This window comes from Gambusia affinis, linkage group LG12 (genome assembly GCF_019740435.1).
Source record: "Gambusia affinis linkage group LG12, SWU_Gaff_1.0, whole genome shotgun sequence".
NCBI lineage: Eukaryota > Metazoa > Chordata > Actinopteri > Cyprinodontiformes > Poeciliidae > Gambusia > Gambusia affinis.
The window spans coordinates 5,045,239-5,065,166 of record NC_057879.1 but is presented as its reverse complement, the minus strand read 5'-3'; the positions used below and the strand labels follow the sequence as shown (position 1 = coordinate 5,065,166).

At 39.3% G+C, this 19,928-nt stretch overlaps 1 protein-coding gene across 4 annotated transcripts in view; it reads right to left on the bottom strand.

The window, feature by feature from the left end:
- The window catches only part of LOC122840621 (cAMP-specific 3',5'-cyclic phosphodiesterase 4B-like), a 71,878-nt gene that overhangs the window by 26,854 nt on the left and 25,096 nt on the right, over positions 1-19,928 (bottom strand). For 3 of the 4 annotated variants that reach the window (XM_044133147.1, XM_044133146.1, XM_044133145.1), the window contains exons 3-8: positions 19,555-19,666; positions 12,676-12,923; positions 6,661-6,855; positions 6,529-6,565; positions 5,942-6,012; positions 4,147-4,196 (exon numbers count right to left, since the gene is read on the bottom strand). In XM_044133147.1, coding sequence (XP_043989082.1) covers positions 4,147-4,196; positions 5,942-6,012; positions 6,529-6,565; positions 6,661-6,855; positions 12,676-12,923; positions 19,555-19,596 — 643 coding nt within the window. In that variant the 5' untranslated portion in view covers positions 19,597-19,666. The remainder of the gene's footprint in view (positions 1-4,146; positions 4,197-5,941; positions 6,013-6,528; positions 6,566-6,660; positions 6,856-12,675; positions 12,924-19,554; positions 19,667-19,928) is intronic. The other variant, XM_044133148.1, reaches the window with a different exon arrangement.

Genomic DNA, 19,928 nt, shown 5'->3' with positions numbered 1-19,928 from the left:
ATTTATGTCCAATATATTCAGTGATGGAATAAAATTGCATCCACATGCAGAGGTTTGCTAATAAAGCAGGTGAAGGAACTGCTCCAAAGTTGTAAAAAGTGGTGAAGTACGCTTGTGTTTTTGCTCCGTAAGGTGAACTAACACCAATCTAATCACAACAATGAAATAAAACGTGCTTCATCTCAAAGTGTCCTCTAATATTTATATAAATGGGAATTAATTCTGAAGGTTTTTTTCTTCTTCTCCCCACTAGGGGGTCTTTTTGTGGGCTCTGGTGTCCCTTATATGACAGTAGGCTGACAGGAAAGGGGGGAAGACATGCGGCAAACGTCACCGGGTCCGGGAATCGAACCCACGACGGCCGCGTCGAGGACTCAAAGCCTCCAAACGTGGGCCGCGCTATCCCCTACGCCACCACAGCACGCCCAATTCTGAAGGTTTTAATGATAAAAATGCTCTTTATCGCTCTCACTTAGCATGAATCAGATTAAATACTATAGAAAACTGAGCGTCATCATGTATTCAGGTAAAGCATCAGCATGCAAAACCATGCAGCCTGTGTTACACAGGCTTTAAAAAGGTTTTCACTGGAGGATGAATTCTTTCTAGTTTCTCACATTGTGTAACATAATGAAGTCACGCTGCACGTTTTTAGTTAACTCACATTGTACTTAAGCAGCATCAGTAGCCGTCAAGCATTAAAAATATGGTGTGAGAGCTGGAAATACATGAGAAAAACCTGACTGGGATGTGGACAAAGTTGAAAAGAAAATTGCACCAATCAGCATCTTTCTGACTGTCAAGATATTAATGAATAAAAGCACCAAGTGCCACACAATTTTTAAAAAGATAGAAACATTTTGGGCGTGCTGTGGTGGCGTAGGGGATAGCGCGGCCCACATTTGGAGGCCTTGAGTCCTCGACACGGCCGTCGCGGGTTCGATTCCCGGACCCGGCCGACATTTGCTGCATGTCTTCCCCCCTTTCCTGTCAGCCTACTGTCATATAAGAGACACTAGAGCCCACAAAAGACCCCCTGGTGGGGAGAAAAAAAAACATAGAAACATTTTGTGCAACGTTGAAGATTGATTAAATTAACAGTTTATAGAAAAACAGAGCAGCACCTGTAAGATGCACATTGCACTCGGATGTATTAATTTGTTCAAGTTCTTGTAACAATTTAAGTCTGTGTGTTTTCATATAATGGAGAATATCATTTTCACATTCACAATTTTTATTACGCTGAAAAAAACAAAATCTTATCAAGTATTTCTGGTCTAGTTTCTACAGACAAAACTAACTTACAAGTAACTTTAATCAGGGTATTGGAGCTTGTTTTAAGTCAGTATTTCCTTAATATTGATGAAAATCAACTAATTCCACTGGCAAGTTTTCCATTTATAATGATTGGAAAATGTCTTTTATGAGTACAAAAAAAAGCTTGTTCTTTTTCATCAATATTTAAGAATCACTGACCTAAAACAATGTCGTAAATTTTGCTGAGAAGTTACGACACTTGAAATAAGACAAAACTAAGATATTTGCACTAGAAACTATACCCATAGCACTTGGTGAGACTTTGTTTTTGCAGCGTACTTCAATTACCAAAACAACAAAAAGGGTCAACTTGACATACTAGTACAGAAAGTATCAGAAAGAAATGATCAGATTGTGCCTCCTCTGATTCTCTGACCGCTCTTCAGCTGGTTTTGACTGAAACGTTTAACTCCTCTGGCTCTCATTAACTCATTAAAATGTTTATTTGCTGCAAACATCTTACTCCGGGAGCAGAAGTTCTGGTCGGTCGTGTTGACACTTCAGTTCATACGAGTGATAACATTTTCCTCGATAATTTAATTCTGATGCTTGGAGACGTCAAAGTCAACTTCTGCTTTCCCCACTGAAGTAGAATTTATCGGGGATCATTTGGAGCAAAGCCTCTAATCGGAATCAGTCAGGGAAGAGTGAGTCCTTTGTTGGCTGCCAACTCACGAGACTGCGTGTGATGGAGCCTGTTAGGCGTTTGGTGAACTGCTAAACCCCACCACCCTCCAATCCTCCCCGCCTCACGTCACAAGAGTAAGATGTTTAACAAGGTGAAAAGCCTGCAGTGACGCATTTGGTGCTGAGCTGATTGTATTGTAACCCCTGATTCTCGTTTGAAGTCTATGAAAGCACTTTCACCCACTGGCCAAGGTCGTGTTTCTACTACTTTTGAGAATTTCATTTATCAGCCTCTTGTGCTGTGTCTGACTTGTATATTCAGAACTTTAACAGTCTGGAGTTGGGGTGACTTTATCTCATATTTGGATTTTGTTTTAGTCTTCCTTTCAGGCTTACATATTTAAACAAACAAAAAAAAAAATGAACCTATGCAAACTCAAAAAGACACAAAACGGTACCTTTTCCAGCCAAACAGTTTTGGGGAAAAACCCACAGAGAAAGCGGCCCGGTAGAAGAGGATGGAACAGTTTCTTTCCATGCTATATGGAAGTCTAGAAAACATTCGTCTTGAACGGTTATTTTATTTCCCCCCCCTTCTATCTCCACAGTGCGTCACGAGCGAGCCTAATGAGACGGTTTGCAGAGACCGTCAGCGATTACTAGGGGAAGGTCAAGGTTTGTGAGGAGCGTGGAGGAAGGACAGTAAGATTTCTGCAGCCGCCTGGTGTTTTTGTGTTTTTTTTTCCTGTCGCGGGACGCTGCGCGCGCGGCGCATCTGTGCTGATAGGGAGTTTAGAGCGCCCATGTGCAGGCAATCACTGACGTCAATTGGGCTTGAAGAACCAGTACAGCAGGAACCAATAATCTATTCCAGCCTCCCTCCCCTGCCTTTGTCGCTTCTCTTTCCCGTATTTCACATAGACATGATTTGACTTTGAAACCGATTATTATTCTCATCCGCATGCTTGCCGTTTCTGACAGGTGAAATGGCTGTGCGCGGGAATTTTGTTATTGCTTTCATTGAATAATAATCTATTGCATTAATAACTTGGGAGATTAATTTTTTTTCCTAGTATTTCATTTGTTTTGCCTTGTTTAATCTACGCCTGTGTTTGTAAAGCTACATTTTTCACACCAATCTGCATAGTGCGCCATTCATCTAGTGCAACATAACAATTTTTTTTCCAGATTGCAGTTTTTGATGCTATTTTTACTCTTTAAACTCTTAGAAGTTTGCAGTAATCCGTAATAATGAGCAGGAAGGTAAAAATATTGTTGCATCTTTAATGATTTATTATTTCCATTCGGATGTTGAACTGAGAAAGACTGCAATAGACTGAGAAGGTGCAACCAGGGACAGAAACACTCGCTCCAATCCTGTGGACTCAGTACCAAGTGTCAAGCTAGGTGGTGGTGGTATCATGAAACACTGCAACTCCAAATTCTTCAAATTAGCAGGTAGATGGGCGAAACTTGAATGTTTAGGTTTGCCATGGAAACATCTTCAACCTCAGATAAACTTACTAACTTTGCTGGACCAATTCGAGAAAGCTACACATGATCTCAAGAGCAGAAAAAAATATATTTGATATATACAGTAGAGTGGTTTTTTTTTTTCCCTCTGCAAATATACCCAGATATTTCTGTGGTTGTATGAACTGAACCTCGGTGGGCAAGTGAAATTGCACCAATTCAAACTCGTGCACCAATTTCTGTTTTTCAAAATCCTTTGAAGTTGTTTGTTGCGGTTTGTTCGAACTGGATGATGAGCCAGAAATGAACAGAGTGAAGTTCATCATGTGTACCTGAACCCAACTTGGAAGCTGTTGGAACTAGTAGGACTGGATTCAAGCGTGTGTAGACAACACCTCATTTTATGACCAACATATTTCCCAGGCAAATCCCAAGCTGGGAACTCGGCTCTCTCCCTGAGGTGTAAAGGGACGGCCAACAAAAAGCTCAGAGTTTCAAATAAAAAAGATTTTAATTACATAAATGCGGAACGTCAAGCCTTTTTAACCAGTTAGTTTATAACATTGAAAGCAGATTTTTTTTTGAGCACAATGAGGCTACTTTTCTTTCTTCCTGTGGCTGTTAAATTTTTTAAGCAAGAAGTGACAGATTAAAGAGTTTGCTGCAGGTATAATCAAGTACACAAATTCACTGAGACAGCATTTTGTTTGTGACAGAAAGCGCATTTACCTGAGAGACAGACTTTGGTGACCGAAGGCTGATTTGCAGCAGGAGACCGTCTGTAACAAGAAAATAGATAAGAATCAGATGAAATATACACTAAGAGGCATTTTTAAAATTATTTAAAACTCACAGGTAATCAAGAATGGCTCAATACAAATGGCTGATGCAAAAGCATGTTGGTCTTCAGTTACACCAAAAACTCCTCATGCAACAAAACATGAAGAAAACTGGCCCAGATTTGGGTTTACAGGCGACCTATTATGCTTCCTTGAACAGGTTAGAATAGGTCTATGACCTATACAAATATACATATTTGTATAAATATTTGTAATATTGTATAAACAAATACAAATATACAAAATTACATTTTTTGTGTTTTTGTGAAAACACAAAAAAGGATTATGCACAATGTTTTCTACAATCGAGACCACTTTAGAACGAGAATATTCAAGGCTGATTAAAGTGGACTAACTTATTCTACAATGACTCAGAAAAACATTTTTTGATTTGTGAAACCTTCACTGTAATTCCTAAATGCTAAGACATTAAGACATTTAATTTGTTGAAATCTCATCTTGTTCTCATAAACTATAATGATGTGTATTGTCTTCTATTGTGAACTGAATAAATTGCATCGGTAGTCATCAATCACCCGGGCGGTTGAAGTCATCCACCCTAATTTTCTAAACGTTGCAGCAGGGGAAACAGGCTGCAATATGTTAACACAGAAGAGAGAACACGGTGTTGCTTGCTCGGTCCAGGTTACACTGGAAGATATCCGAAAATAACTTTTTTAAACACAAAGATTTGTGATCTCGATCTGCTTAATCCCCTAAAATTTTCATATACATTTAGATATTTTCATATTTATGAGGGACAGTTGTGTGCCTGTTCCTGCTTTTCCTCTTCATGACTCTGCAGTTTTGTCCAATCATATAAAAAAACAACAAAAAAACAACAACATTTGCCTACTTGGTGTTCAGCAAACATGTAGAAAATATCTAAAACTCGCTGTGTAAGAAATCCTGTAAAACAAAGTGTTGCCCTCTCTCCCTCTTCGTGCCGTCTTGCTTTCAGCGACCATGTTTGTCGTCAAAGCAGAGAAGGCTAAACAGCTGCTCTGTGGATTCTCTGAACCCGTCACAGGCCTACAGTGACCCTTCTCCCTGAGGTTGTATTGACACACTCTGCACCTCTGGTCAGGCTGATGCAACTGCTCATATTGAGCCATCAAGAAGTAAAATGGGGAATACACCTCTGTCACAAAAAAAAAAAAAAATTAAAGCTCCCTGTGGTTTGTAGGGATTTCATTTCTGCACATCACTGAAAATATGTAAGATTTAACAAGTCAATTTGTGACCTAACTCTAGCATTGATGTTTCTGGTGTTTTGGCGCCCCCTGGGGAAACAAATTGGCATGCCGAGTTCTTCCAGGTAAACATGAAGCATTTTTAACAGCTACATTTTTCAGCTCCTTTTCTACACAAAATGGAAAAATAAGTATTTTAAATAGCTTTCAATTACATCCAAACAGACCAAGTATTTACCAAGGATTTTTGGTCTAATTTCTACTTTACTTGGAATAAGTCAAAATAACTTACAGGTAACGTTTCATTAGTATTGATGAAAAAGTACAAGTCTTTACTAGTCTTTACTAGTCTTTTTCAAGTGCATTAAGATGCTTGAGATAGAAACTAGATCAAAAATAATTTGCAAGATATTTTGTGTTTTTTGCAGTGAGCCATTTAATTTAGAACATAAAAACCAATGTGTAGAATAACAACAAAATAAATATACTTACTTATTAGACACACATTGTACATTTGTCAAGGTGGTGAAATTGTTCCTAACGGTCCGTAGGCTTGCCAGAACCTAAAAACAGGAAAACAAAAATTAATACAAAGAGGTAGAATTTATGGGCAGAATAACAAATCTATAAAAACAAGTAAATAAATAAACTTAATTTATTCCAGAAAGGCAAATTACATGATGAGAATGTAAGGAATGCATGCAGTGTTTAGAATAGTCGAGAAGGTTTGTCTGGTCTTATTTTAAAAAATGTAAATGCCTCAATATTATCTTTCAATTCAATCTTATATGGAATAGATACACATGAAACAATTTTAACTTTAAAAAATTTAGACTGAATATTTGATGTGAGTTGCACAGGGTGATAAAAGAAAAGATTTTGTTCGTCCATCTGCCTTGTTATGCTAATTCAGATCCACCAGGGGGCAGAAACGTTCATCTTGAGGAAGTTAGGATGCCATCTGCAACAATAAGCCCTTGCATCTAAAAAGCTTCAGACAAGTTTGTTTTAAATATGTCACTGAGTTTTTATTAATGTTTGTTTTCTCCCCCCAGATTTTTTGACGGATCAGCTGTTACCTGGGCAAATGGAGTTACAATCAGGTCCTCGCTGTGCCTGAAAAGAAATGTGACAACTTGTGGTTACATGTGAAACAAGTAACGGTTGATTAGGCAGCAGGTCGATTGCTGCCATAGATGTCCACAACGCACAGTTCTCCCACTATGGATGAATTTCGCGACAAGGACTTTGGCGACAGCTCGTAGTCGCTGTCAGAGCGGTACAGGAAGGACTCTCTGCGCTGGCCGTGACCTGCTAGGTTGGGGTGCAGGACCAATCCTGAGCCCGGAGAGGCCTGCGGGTCTGATGGACTGCAGCACAACGACGGGCCATTTTCAACCTCGAAGCTGGAAGAAGAAACAAACAAAAAGAACTGATTTTGAACAATGATTTTGAATACAAATCCTTCTTAAAAAAAAAAGAAAATTTTTTTAACTGGCTTTGTTCGTAGCTAACTTTTGACCAGCCTTTGGCAAAGGTTAGCAGGTCAAAGGTTGGCTGGTCAAAGGTTGGCTGATGAGAGACCAGCTAACCTTTGACCAGCTAACCTTTCATCTGCTAGCCATTGACCATTTAGACTAGCTAAAGGCTAGCTGGTCCAGGTTTCCTGGAAGAAAACCTGTTAAATACTTCCTGCTAAAGTTTTGATATTGGGTGTAGGTTCACCTGCAACCATCAACATGCAGCCAGAGTTACAAGAGATATTTTGAACAAAGCAAATTGATGTGTTAGCCAACTCCAGATCTCAATCCTTTTGTGAATCTGTGGGAAGGATCATAAATTTCTGTTCACAGACGCTCTATTCAATCTGAAAGACTCTGAGCTGTTCCGGAAAAAAAAAAGAACAGGCAAGAATATTCACTTCCTCATGTCCAGAGCCTAAAAGGTCGCACTCGAAATGCTTGTAGGTGTAAACTGCAGTAAAATAACTGCAGATGCCTTTTCATAACAGCTGAATGACCCAGTGAGCCACTGCAGAAGCACAGACAGATAATCTATTCATCAACAGAGAGTCGAGGCAGGAGGAGAGTACCAGATATTATATAACCAGATGATGAGGTCAGAAGTTTAAACTGAAAGGTCAGAGCCTCAGCACTGAGAGGAACCAACAGATGCAACAAACCACGAACAAAATGTAACAGAAGAAACTCTGGAAGTTTAGTATATATTTTCTGTCAAAACAATTTGACAAAAACCGTCCATGTGCAGCAATATGTCAACATTTACCTTGAACTTACAGGCACCGCTGTAATAAGCGCTACATCTGGGGTTAGCTCCGCCATTGGGATGAAAAGTTCCACACCTCTGCCAGCGAAGCACGGATTAATGAGAAATGTGCAGAATCTGATTAAACGCATTCAAGACCAACAGCGTATCCATGTTGTCCTGTGCATCATTAAATCCCCTCGCTCTCAGCAACATTGCCACCATGCTTATCCCACACAGATCTAATCTCTTAATCTGAGACAAGCAGGAAAACGCCATATTTTAAAATTTTGGTAAATCTGGGATAAACTGCAAATATTATGAAAGTCTGAGATTTCAAGAGATGAAACATTTACTATTTTCACTTAGCAACACATAATAGCATAGTTAAAATTTTTGTAATCTAGCAATGTACTACGGGAACATTTACAGGAAACAATAAATCCAATATCGTCCACACCGTCAGATCGTCAGATGAAAAAAAAAACAAAACAAGAACAATAGGCTTAGTACAGGGAAGGTAGTTTAAAGGTCACCTGGGAGCAACAAGGTGTGCTCTGCTGACCACCTCCTCACTGAAGTCAAAGTACCGAGCTCTGCACCTGGGGGACCTCCGCCACATTTTCCTTCACCTCCACTTCTTCCTTTCTCATTGAGCGACAGAACGCAACGATTCTGTCTGCTGACGGACTCAGACTCCTTTTTCCCCTTTTCTGTCCCGTGACGAGCGAAGCGCCAGGATAACGTCGGCTTGGCAGACGCTCGCAGGCTGAGCTGAGCTGGAACACTGGGAGTGGAAAGGGAGTCGCTCTATTTATCTGACCGACTGTCCCTTACTACTCTATATTAAAACCCAGCTGCAGATTAGTCATCCTGTTCACCGTCTCCACTGACTTTCACTTGAGGTTTTAAAACCATGGAGGTTTGCAGGGGAATAATGGTTTAAAGTTGGCGCAATATATGGAATATGATTTATTTTAGAAATAATCACTAATGTGCATCTCACCCAATGACCTGTGGAGAAAGTTACCCTGCAAGGTCAAGCAGGAATGGATTCAATTTAGCTAAATTAGAGTAAGAAGCATTGGTTTTGTATGAGAAATTGATGACCACTATGTTTACTACATCATATTCCAGCCTGGCCACCAAAAGTTTAGTTTTCACTTTCCTTTTGTCCTACCAAACACCTCAGGATTCTGGTTGTGACATAAGAAGAAAATGAACTAAAACACAATGAAAAACTAAGTGAAACTAGCACACACTCCTACTGTACACACACACGCAAAAAAAAAAAAAGCAAAACTTTGAAGGTCATACAAACACAGGCTCATATTTTATTAATGCACTCTGTCTACAGCGATGGAAGATGCAATCCTAATTTAATAAAGTCAGCCAGGCAATCAGGATACCATCTCCAGATTTCCTTTTGTAGAGCAAAGCTGCCCTGGCACACGAAGGCAAAACAATTTTCTCCATGTGGTGTGTGTGTGTGAAATTAAAAAATAAATACATAATTTAACACTCGTCTTTGTCCAAACACTTCCCTTTTTTTATATGCAAGTGTTTGCATGTAAAATAAATTTATTTCCTGATGTTTATTTAGATTTGTGTTGTGGTGAAAGAAAATCGCGTGGGCGCAGAGTTCACTCAGACAGGCAAAACAGAAGCTCTGTGGAACATTTTCCACATCTAACTGGACTGAAATGACGTTTCTGGAGCCCAGAGGCTCAGCTGCAGCTGCCGTAAAGCAAAGACAAGAAAGATAAGCCATTCGACAGAACTATAAGCACATTTTTGAGCAATTCAATTTTAGGGAGGATGAAAAACCACCCAAGTCGTCATCTGCACAGCAAAAATGTAAATGCAACATCTTTATGATAAAACCATGTTCAAACAGCAGAGCTTGTCACAAGAACGTGCCAATATATTAAGAGAGCAGCTGTAAAAGAAGGTTTCCACTCTACTGTTGTCAAAATGGTAGTGGTTTAAATCTCCTAATAGAGCTAAAGCTCACACATAGATCTGAGTTATGATATGCAGGCAGCTGTTTCTGGGTGATGTGACTGAAATGTCTACTAGTAACCTGCGTCACCCTGAGCCACTAATGCAGCTACTTCGGGTCCCACAGCGTGTGCTCTAACCAGGGACAGCGGAGGGCTGAGGTTTCTGTCAGGGATCATTCCAGGTCACAACGTACTAGAATAAATCATCGTCGTCATCGTCAGGCGTCAACTTTTGCAGACGTATTTCAAAGTGACATCAAAGAAGATTGTTCATCACCTGCTTCCGAAGCGAGAGCTCTGAGGAACTGTTGGTTCATGACCTAGATTAACAGCAGTCAGACTTCAAATGCCCACCTGCTATACAGAAAATATAACACATTACATTAGGGGTTTTGTACTAGGGGTGCAGCGGTTGCAGTGTTTCGCCCGACTGCCAATTACCAATCTCTAAAAAGCTTGACCTGCCGATTTGAATTTTGGACATTACCAATTTTCTTGGCTGATATGTTGCAAATTAGCTTGCGTCTTGAGTTGAGGCACAACTAACTTACAAGTGGCTCTTCAGATAGAAATAGCAGTTTGCTTTGTGCCGATAATTCCTTAGTATTGATGAAAAAGTAATAGTTCCACTGTCAGAATATGTCACTAACAACAAGTCATTTTTCCCACGTTGTAAATGAGATTACCTGCCACTGGAATTAGAGAGTTTTTATTAATACTAAGGAATTATTTACTTAAAACGAGGGATATAGATAATTTTGACTTCCACTGTGTGTTTGTGTGTATTGTGCTGCTGGAACCTAGACTAACATCGGGTTGTCGCTCAGATCCCCAACTTTTGGGGTGTGGCCCAAAAGATTTATTTTTCTTTGCAAAAATTGTACTTTATGTAAAACTCAAAGAGCTAAATCATCTGAGTTGTATTATTTTTGCTTGAATTGAATAAAATCAACAATATTCAAAAATTTGAAATGGATTAAGTTATTATACAACATGGCTAGAGGACATATCAGACCTACAATGCTGATGCACAGGACTACTGTTAATGTACGGTAATTTGAATTAGTAACATAATTTCTCCTCTGTTGATACGGCACCAACAACGCTGCTAAAACCCCCTAAATTACTTTTCTACGAACTTCAACAAATCATCTTGATCTAGATCCCTAAATGCTTTGAGTTGCTGCAATACGATTGGTTGTTGTTGTTGTTATTCGTGTTAAGAAATTAAATGGGTGATCTCATTAACTCATCGATGGCTGGGTATTTGGCGCTTTAGGGAGACGAACAGATCACCCGTGACTCATGTTGGTGTCAGGTGTGAAGTCGGTCTTGGACTCCTTTTATTTAACCAAGTTTTTAACAGTTTGACATGAGTTGTTGTGCAGATCGTCTTTCCTGGTTTATGTACTAATTAGGAAAGGGTTACACCAGGTTTTACACACTTTACCTTATTAACTGAAGCAACAAACACAAGTAGGCGCTAAATACCGCTGTGTTTGCTTTCGGTTTGTGGACCAAGTCTTCAGAAAATTATGTTTTTTTTTTTAAATTGAGCAACATTCAAAGTCTGTTTCATCGTTATCTAGAGCTGTAAAGGTTTCATTCAAAGTGTGACAAGATTGTTCTAAACTGCTGTCGTTTAAAGCAGAGTTCAGTTGAGAGAAATACGATGAAGTCACAGCCAATGTGAACAGCTTTTTTATGAATCATTAACACCTCACGGCCCACAGAGGTAATAAGTTTGTGTAATAAATAAAATAATTTATGGGTAATAAATCAAACACACCCTTTCACTGGGAATATTCACATCTCTGTCTCTGACCTACTTACCTAGTGACTTCATCCCTGATAGCCTGATAAAGATTGTTCAAGTCCAAGTCAAAACAATTTTTTTTTTTTAGAAAGTCTGAGTCTGAGTTTTTCTCTGAAATCCAACTCAGCTAAAAAAAATAAAATAAAAAAATATATATTTCAGAAGTTGGGATTTTACTAATCAAATTAGTCTTCAGCAAATTTAGAGTTTGTAAGTAAGCGATCTAGTTAGAATGAACAATTTGAGAGACGATTTCATACCAGATAATTGCCTCAAAATCATTTAACATACTAAGAGTAAGAAAACATCAAAAAGTCTGATTTCCTTAGAAAAAGTTGTAATAGTTCAGAAAAATTGAAAGAAAGACACCAAGTTGCACCCACAGTGCAGATCAGTTGCAGATAAATTGACCATTTGATGTGGGACATCAAATATGAGCAGCAGAAAGATGAAAGCAGCAAATGAAAGGGTCACTTTGCAGAGAAATCTTCACTGTGTAGTTTAAAGTAGCAATTCGAAGAACAAAGGATCCATCTGGCTAAGTGCAATTCAGCAAAAATAAAAAAAGCTCTTTCACATCAATTTCCTGCATTGAATAACATCTTCTACTACTGTGCATTAAAGACAGACATTTATAATTTCTTTGCACTGCTGGGGTGCTTTTTTTTTTTTTTTTTATAAAAATGATGCAAAACTCTGTGATCTTTCACTATAAAACAAGATTATGCTTATTGCTGTTTTTTTTAAGTCCTAAGACAAGAATGAAGAAATAGAATCATGAATTTTACATTTACAACCCATCCATCCATCCATCCATCCATCCATCCATCATTCACCAACTACTTCCTGCCGTCCAATGGCAACATCTGGTTGTTGATCATCTGACTCGTGTGATGCACAGTTTTGCGAAATGAACAAATTTTGATACGACCAAAAAAAGAAAAACAAAAAAATCCTCATTCTAGTAGCAAAACTTTCTTAAATCAAAAAGCGGAGTTTTTTTTGTTGAAATTGTCTCATTTCCATTCAGCAAATGTATTTTTGAAATGCGAAGTCGTGCAGTTATATGATCAATGGAAATGCGTCCTTTCCTGTGGCTGCCGCGTCAGAAGCAGTGAAGCACGGAGCTGCTGGCGCCTCACCTGTCAGGGTCGGCCTCTGTGATGTCGATGCGCGGCAGGGAGGCGATGGGCAAACTTGTGGGTCTTGTCCGGGTCATGGGATCTTCCTCTGGCGTCAGCGGCCTGCCCCGGTCCCTCTCCTTTTCCGCCTGCCGCCAGGACAACGGAGGCAGCTGTAGGTTACCAGAAAAGCGCCGGTGCACTTTGCACACCTCCACGCTGAGAGTGCTGCCGGTGGCGTATTGTCCCACAGGAGGATCTGTATTCTCCTAAAGAAGTAGAAGATTTTTATATACTTTTGTACATGTAGGACAAGAGAATTAAAACACTGATAGGATCTGATATAATAATAATAATAATAATAATAATAATAGTGAATGTTAGGATAATAAAGAACAGGCATTCCATGATGTTGCAATGTACTTTTGCGATTGTTGCAGCCTAAAATTACAAATTTTGTAGTACTTTTTTCAAAAAGTTGTGATAAAAGTTCTGAATATTTTTTATGCTTTATTTTTACCTTGCAAAAAAAATTTGAATTGTTGCCCATATCCTTGTCCAAAAAGAGACAGTTAATGTTTAAAGTGCAAATTACATTTCCAAGTACTTGCAAGTATTCAAAAACACTTTATAGAGCCAACGGAGAAATTAAACATCATAGATCATAATAATTAAAATTTATTGAAAGAGTTATTGTAGATATTGTGGAGTCAGAGATGGCTTTTAAGAGGCGATGTAAAACAGGAAGTTAAATTGAAATGGGGTCTAGGGAAATGGGTCAAAATTCAGCCGGGTTTTGCAATGATTGGTCAGAAAAAAACAAAATACAGAAAATGTTCAAGTCAGATTTGCAGAAAAGTTGCAATAACTGGTGAAAATTGCAAGTCCGCGAACAATTTGCAAACGAGTGAATTTGCGTTAATAGTTGCGATTTCTACATCGCAGCTTCTTGGACAGACAGAAATAAGAAACGTAAGCACAAAAACAAAGGTAAGCATCACAGAAAGTTTTGGGGAAGAATGGACAAATGTTTAACAGAACAAATAAAATCTCTTCAGACTCGAAGAAGCGAAATGATTTAGTCAGTAACGAGACAACCTGCCTGCCCTGTTCACAGCAGCAGCAACACTTTTATCACTTTTCAGCCCGGAGAAGAAAAACGACTCGTTTCATCCACTTGACACCTGAACTGGCAATTGACATGTTTATGAAGCTATCCTGGGTATAAATCGTGAGCTTAATGTGAGCGTTTAAGCAAGAAGTCCAAAGGGCCGGGCTGGAACGACGGGGCTGTAAACAAGCCAAAGGGCTGGGGGAAACAGGAGTGGGCTGGCACAGCTCATTTCCTTCCACTTTATGTTCACCACATGCAAGAGGAAATGAAACTCGCCAAAAGGTTTCAAATGAGGGAGGGAGGCGTGGAGGCTTCATGACGGCAAAGCGGGACGGGGACGGGGGAGGAATTCCTCGTGGACGAGGCAGGCAACAAATTGTCTGTTGTCAGTGTGTGTAGGGTGAAAGCGAGTGGACGAAGAGGATGAGTGGGCAAGAGACTGAATCTGACAGAAAGTGAGAGTAAAAAGATGAGAGCTACAGTCTGGCCAGGTCTCAGAACTCACCACTATTTCACTCCATGGATGCTGCAAGTCTTTTCTCCCTCTTATCGCCTTCGGTCATTTAGGATTAGGGATTTTTCAAATCAGATCCAGTCAGATGTTATATTGAAGTTAGAAATCAATGCCAGGTGTATGGCTGAAAACTGAGTAGCTTAAAAGTGAGGAAAATTAACAGAACAAATCTCATCATTATTATGGTGAACATGGACCTTACCAAGCTCCGTCCACAACAGACGTAGAAAATCCTGCGTGGCCACAAGTCTCACAAACAAAGCCTCGCGGCGCGTTGTTTCTAAACATGGCGTCTTCCACTTCGACTGATTCTCTACAGTGTATTCTGACTCGATTAGAGCATCATTTCTACCGGATTTTCACAATATATCAGCTACTGCAATGGACAGAAGAACTAACACGTTCATGTTATCTTTTTGGGATTGTGACGTGCAACGTTGTGCACGTCACAGCAAAATGCTTTCGCTCGATGAGGAAAGCGGCAGATCCACACAGCCTCTACATCAATATAGCTGTGGACAAGATCACTGATGCATATTGTTCTTGCAAGGCTGGGTAAGTCGGGCATTCATCGTTTTGTAGGTTACTTTTGAAATCAGTGGGTGATTCCTGTGGTTTGTTGGCAAATGTTTGAGTGTGTCTAGGCCTGATACACGGTACTTGGTGCTAAAGTGGCTAACAGGAGTAAGAATTTAGTCCAAAGTCTTTTCTGCTAAAATAAAATCTTTAGTGTGTGTGTCAGATACAGTACACATTTCATATTGATCTGTTTAGCTAAGACTGTGTAGCAGACAGGCTTCAAGGTGTAGAAGTTGTATCACTACTGCCATTATGCTGTACTTAGCTAACGGGAAGCATTTGTGTTTGTGAGACGGCCAATCACGTGACCTCGTAGAATGGGCATCAGCCAATGAAAAGCGGCCCCTGAGATTAGGTCCATTGTTACTGTTTCCTACTTTAGTCACTGTCAAATGACTAATACCAAAGTATCTGTTCTACATGACAGAGACAGATATTTAGAAAAATAAAAAGGTGTTTCTGCATCTCTGCTTTAATCTACTGATCCAGTTCAGGGAATATGGATTCATATCCCAACCACAATATTACATATCTGTTTTTTTCTTCCAATGTTGAAGTAAGAAACATTGATTTCAAACAGGGTTAACAAGTCCAAGGCTAAACCTGTTGGTGAAGGAGTGAACCTAAAAGTAGCAGGATAGTAGACTTTGTTCATTCTTATTTCCTAACTTGCACTGAGTGTTTTTGTCTTTAGCACTCAGTCAAACCATGAGCCAACAAAGCGTGTTTTCTCCCAGTCCGTAGCCTTGAATTTTGTGCTAAGTTTATTTATTTTTGGGTTTTTTTGGGGGGGAGGACATTGGTGTTCAGTGAGTTTTTCCTTGCCATTGCTGACCTTTTTTTCTGTCTGTGTGGATAGGAGAGCTGAGCCTCACCAGGTAACTACAGTAACTATTGTACATTTTATGCTGGTTGCCTATAAAAACTAATTCTGTGAAATTCCACATTTTACTGTGAATTCTTTTGTTTTGTTCTGTTCCACAATTCAAGCCACGTTTTCCTCATCGATCATAGGGCCCTACTTGTTGTCCTGTTTGGCAGAGGCGTCTGATACAGACTACTAATTTGCCTGGTTGACAGTATTTGACCTCTACTCACTTTTAAACAATTTATCTGGTAAAAAAGGAAGTGGGGATTGAGAGAAAGACAAGGTATGAAAGACTTGTACGTTGTGTATTACCATCTTGTACGGCTAATCATTACCACTTACGAATGTAAAATTAGCACCTGCTACCTAAACTAGAACTAACTTTTGTCATACAAAAACTGAAACAGATAAATTCCATTTGATCAATTTGTTGAACATCTAAATTTCCTGGAGCCAGGTTATGTGGTTTAATTCAACAATGAGGGAAGGTTGTGTAGATCAGGTAGTGAAACCTTTAATTTGTCTCTGAAAACAAAAGGTACCATTTTCAATGCTCTACTGGAAATTTATTAAAATTGGAGAAATATATATATATATATATATATATATATATATATATATATATATATATATATATATATATATATTTATATATAAACACTCAGTTGTGGAGTGGTATATTGTACACCAGTCACTGAATATAAAAAACACAGTTTGTGATTTGTGAAAACTTTGTAAAAACACACACAAAAAAAACATGGGTATGCTGAGATTTTCCCAAAATACAACTAAAAGTACGTCCCACCTCGTTCTTGTAACCTTAACATCGTCCTTGGTATTCACATAGGTGGCTCAGGCGCAAAATCTTTTAAGCTAGAATGGTTTTAACATGTCGTTTTATACGTTTTGTTGGCCGGAATTACCGTGGCACCCAAAAGTTCAGTCGGAGATTGAGAGCTCCTTTTAAACTAAAGTCACTAACAGTGAATGCAGGGATGCACAAAGCCAAAAATCAATAAGACTGTTAAATGCAAAACAGAGACCTGACAATAAGAGCAAAGGACTCTGATAAAATAAACATAAACTCTGATAGTTTTTCCGGGCTGATTGGCAGTAAGGACAGCTCTGTTGACTCTCTTGCTCTTTCCAGGGAAAGTAATTTGTCTGCTTTATTGCCTCCGTCTATCCCAGACATATTGCAGCAGAGCATCACTGAAGATGCAGCCTGACAGAACACGACTACTCTAACCACTGATCCCAGGCTCTTGTCAAGTGAATATTAAAGGCAGCCATCCCTTGTCAATAATTCAGGGCTTTTGATGTTTCACTACTAAATAATTTTAGCTATTTAATACCAATATCAGACTTCAAGACATGAAATTCTAATGCTCTATGATATCTACTGTGTCCAATTTGCATTTTAATATTCAACTGCTTTACTCCCAGTGAACAGTTCTGTCTGACATGCATCAGTTTTGTTGCAGTAGAAAGTTTAAATCTGCAGTATGTGTTATAAAAGAAACAATGAACTTTGCAGGAAGTTGGAACAGCTATACTCTGTGATAATAAAAAGGGTTTCTTGGCACAGGAAAAAAAAAGTCTGCTGTCTCTGGGGCGCTTCCAGGAAAAGCTTTTTGAAGGCAGCCTTCATAAATGAGGTAGGTGTGCGACAGCATCTAACAGGCCGACTCTGCGCCGTGACTGAACTCTCCGGTGATTATTGAACTCACGGTTTAAAGATTCAAGAAGCAGAATCTCAATGAAAGGCGGAAGATGAAAACTCAAGAATTTTGTTTGATGTAGAGAAAAAAATGTGGGTAGTACGTCTCAGTTTGTGTAAATAACTCGAGTAAGAAAGCCTGCTGATTTGCACTTGAATGAAATTAAACACCAAGGTTTAACGATGCACTCAACTCAAGGAGGTGCAAGCTAAAACGCTGTTAGCCAACGTAGTGTACAGCCATGTTAGTGCTTGTTCAACAGGTTAACTGTAAAGGAATAAATAAATAGCGCTTCTTGAGGAAAACGCTACAGTGATGAGAAATATTTTCATCATCATGAGACCTGGTTTCCACCCCTAATTACACATGAATTAAGGACTCCTGTGGTTACTCTTTGCATCAGAACTACAGTTGCTAATTCATTATTTGCTTGTTTATTGATGGGTGGATCATGTTATGAAGGGATGATCTGTTGAAAGGAGACTAATTTATAACAAATTGTTTCTGGTGTGAAGGTTTGCCAAAGATTTTTAAAAGTGCACGCTTCATAAACCGATCTGTCACTACTATTAATTGCCTATTTTTAAAGAGGCATTATTATCCAAATTCAACTTCTTTTGAGCTTTACAGAATGTTATTCCCTCATCAAAAGCATACCTGGAGTGTTGTCTTGATTCTTTCATAGATATTTGAGAAATCCTTTAATCTCCATGACGTGTTGCATAGCATCCGGCTATGCAACACTGACCTAGCTCCTTCGAGGCTCAGCTCCTCCTCTGAGCTGCAGTTTCCACGCTTCAGCGTTTCTGCCTCACAGATGAGCCCTCCTGCCGCAACTCCCTCACTCAGCTCCTTCAGACTAGCCAGCAGCAATTAGCGAACACCTGTTGGAGCTGCTCGTCTGCTGAGAAGCCACTTCTCAGTGAAACTCTGGTGAAAATGTTGTGAAACGGTTGATGGAGGATAAAACATTGGGGCGACTCCCTGAAGACAGACTTTCAGGAAGAGCAGGAGTTTTTAAAGAAACAGAGGCCCAATTTTAAAGCACAATTTCCTTCAAGTCATATTTGATACATATAGCCTTTTTGTATCAACTGAAGTTAATATAGTTACTTAATTGTGCTATAAAATGGCACTATGTGCCTGGAATTCACATAATACAACGCCTAAGGCAGTGCAGATGTATGTCCTTTAGTCTAACCAAACCTTGCTATGTGAGGTTAGCAGAGCCCATTGGATCTTTACATTAATGTCACCATCTGTTCCAGGATCCCATCGTCAATCACTTTCTGATAATTAGATAATTGCAGTTTGACCTCATTTTAATATCTTTAATTTATTCATATTTCTTTCAGGTGTAAAAAAACAACAACCCCAAAACAACAAAAAACCCAAGGATTTCTTGTGTTCTGTTTGTTAAATATTGGTTAATATATGCTGTGGTGTGAGTGGCCAGTTGCAGCAGGGACACTTTCATCATCAGGGTCTGGCCTGTCCTCTGAGCTCCATTTGGAGGATGTCAAAGTAAACGATCTGGCTTTCCTGCCCAGTAATAAACACCAGTTGTGTAGAGGAGAAACAGATGTCCCACTCTGTCACATTTTTTGGCCTTTTTTCCTTTTATCTATACTTCCAATCAGTCTATGCTCTGAATGCTTCCTGCAGAGCACTGTCTTTACTCTTATCATGCTCTGGCTTATTTAGAAGTATGAATACAGTGCAATTACTCATACACAAAAATAACACTCCATCCTGAAATATGAATGTCCACACAAACACACACACTCTCTTGTGTCCCTCTCTGCAGTGTGTCCTGCTGAATAACGGTCTGTTGTGAATAGTACAGTCATCTGTTAATGAGTCACAAACCACCTTCTGGACACGTTGTGCCGCACTGCCGCTGTGTTTTCATGCTTCACCACAGTGTGTCTTTTTGCTCAGGAGCAAAGCGGGTGGGTAGGGGTATGTGGCATTTTCAGAAAGTGTGTCATCGGTGGGTGAAAAGTGAAAGGCAGAAATTCAAATAATAAGAAAAAAAAACACACAAATCCAACAAATACAAGGACAGAAAATCAGATGAATGGTTGGACAATTCGGCGCTTACCTCACCGGGTGCAACTCCATGAGCACTTCTGCTTTTCTTCATCTTGAGGGACTCTTAATCAGACTGCCTTTGTCACCTCTTCTCTGTCCAGATTTGAAAAGCTTCAGCAGTGCTGCAAACGGGAGACAGAGAAGGGAAGGCACACACAAGGTTACAGAATCTGCGTATATCTGGATATTTAAAGTTATAAGGCAAGGCCAAGCGCATTTAAAAAGCACAATTCATATCAATCATCAAATTTTATTTGTATAACACGTTTCATCAGCAAAGCATGTCAAAGTGATTTACATCAAATCAAACACAAAAACACAAAGTGATGCAACATAGAATCAACAATCAAAACACAACATTAAGTCAAGTTTCATCAATAAATT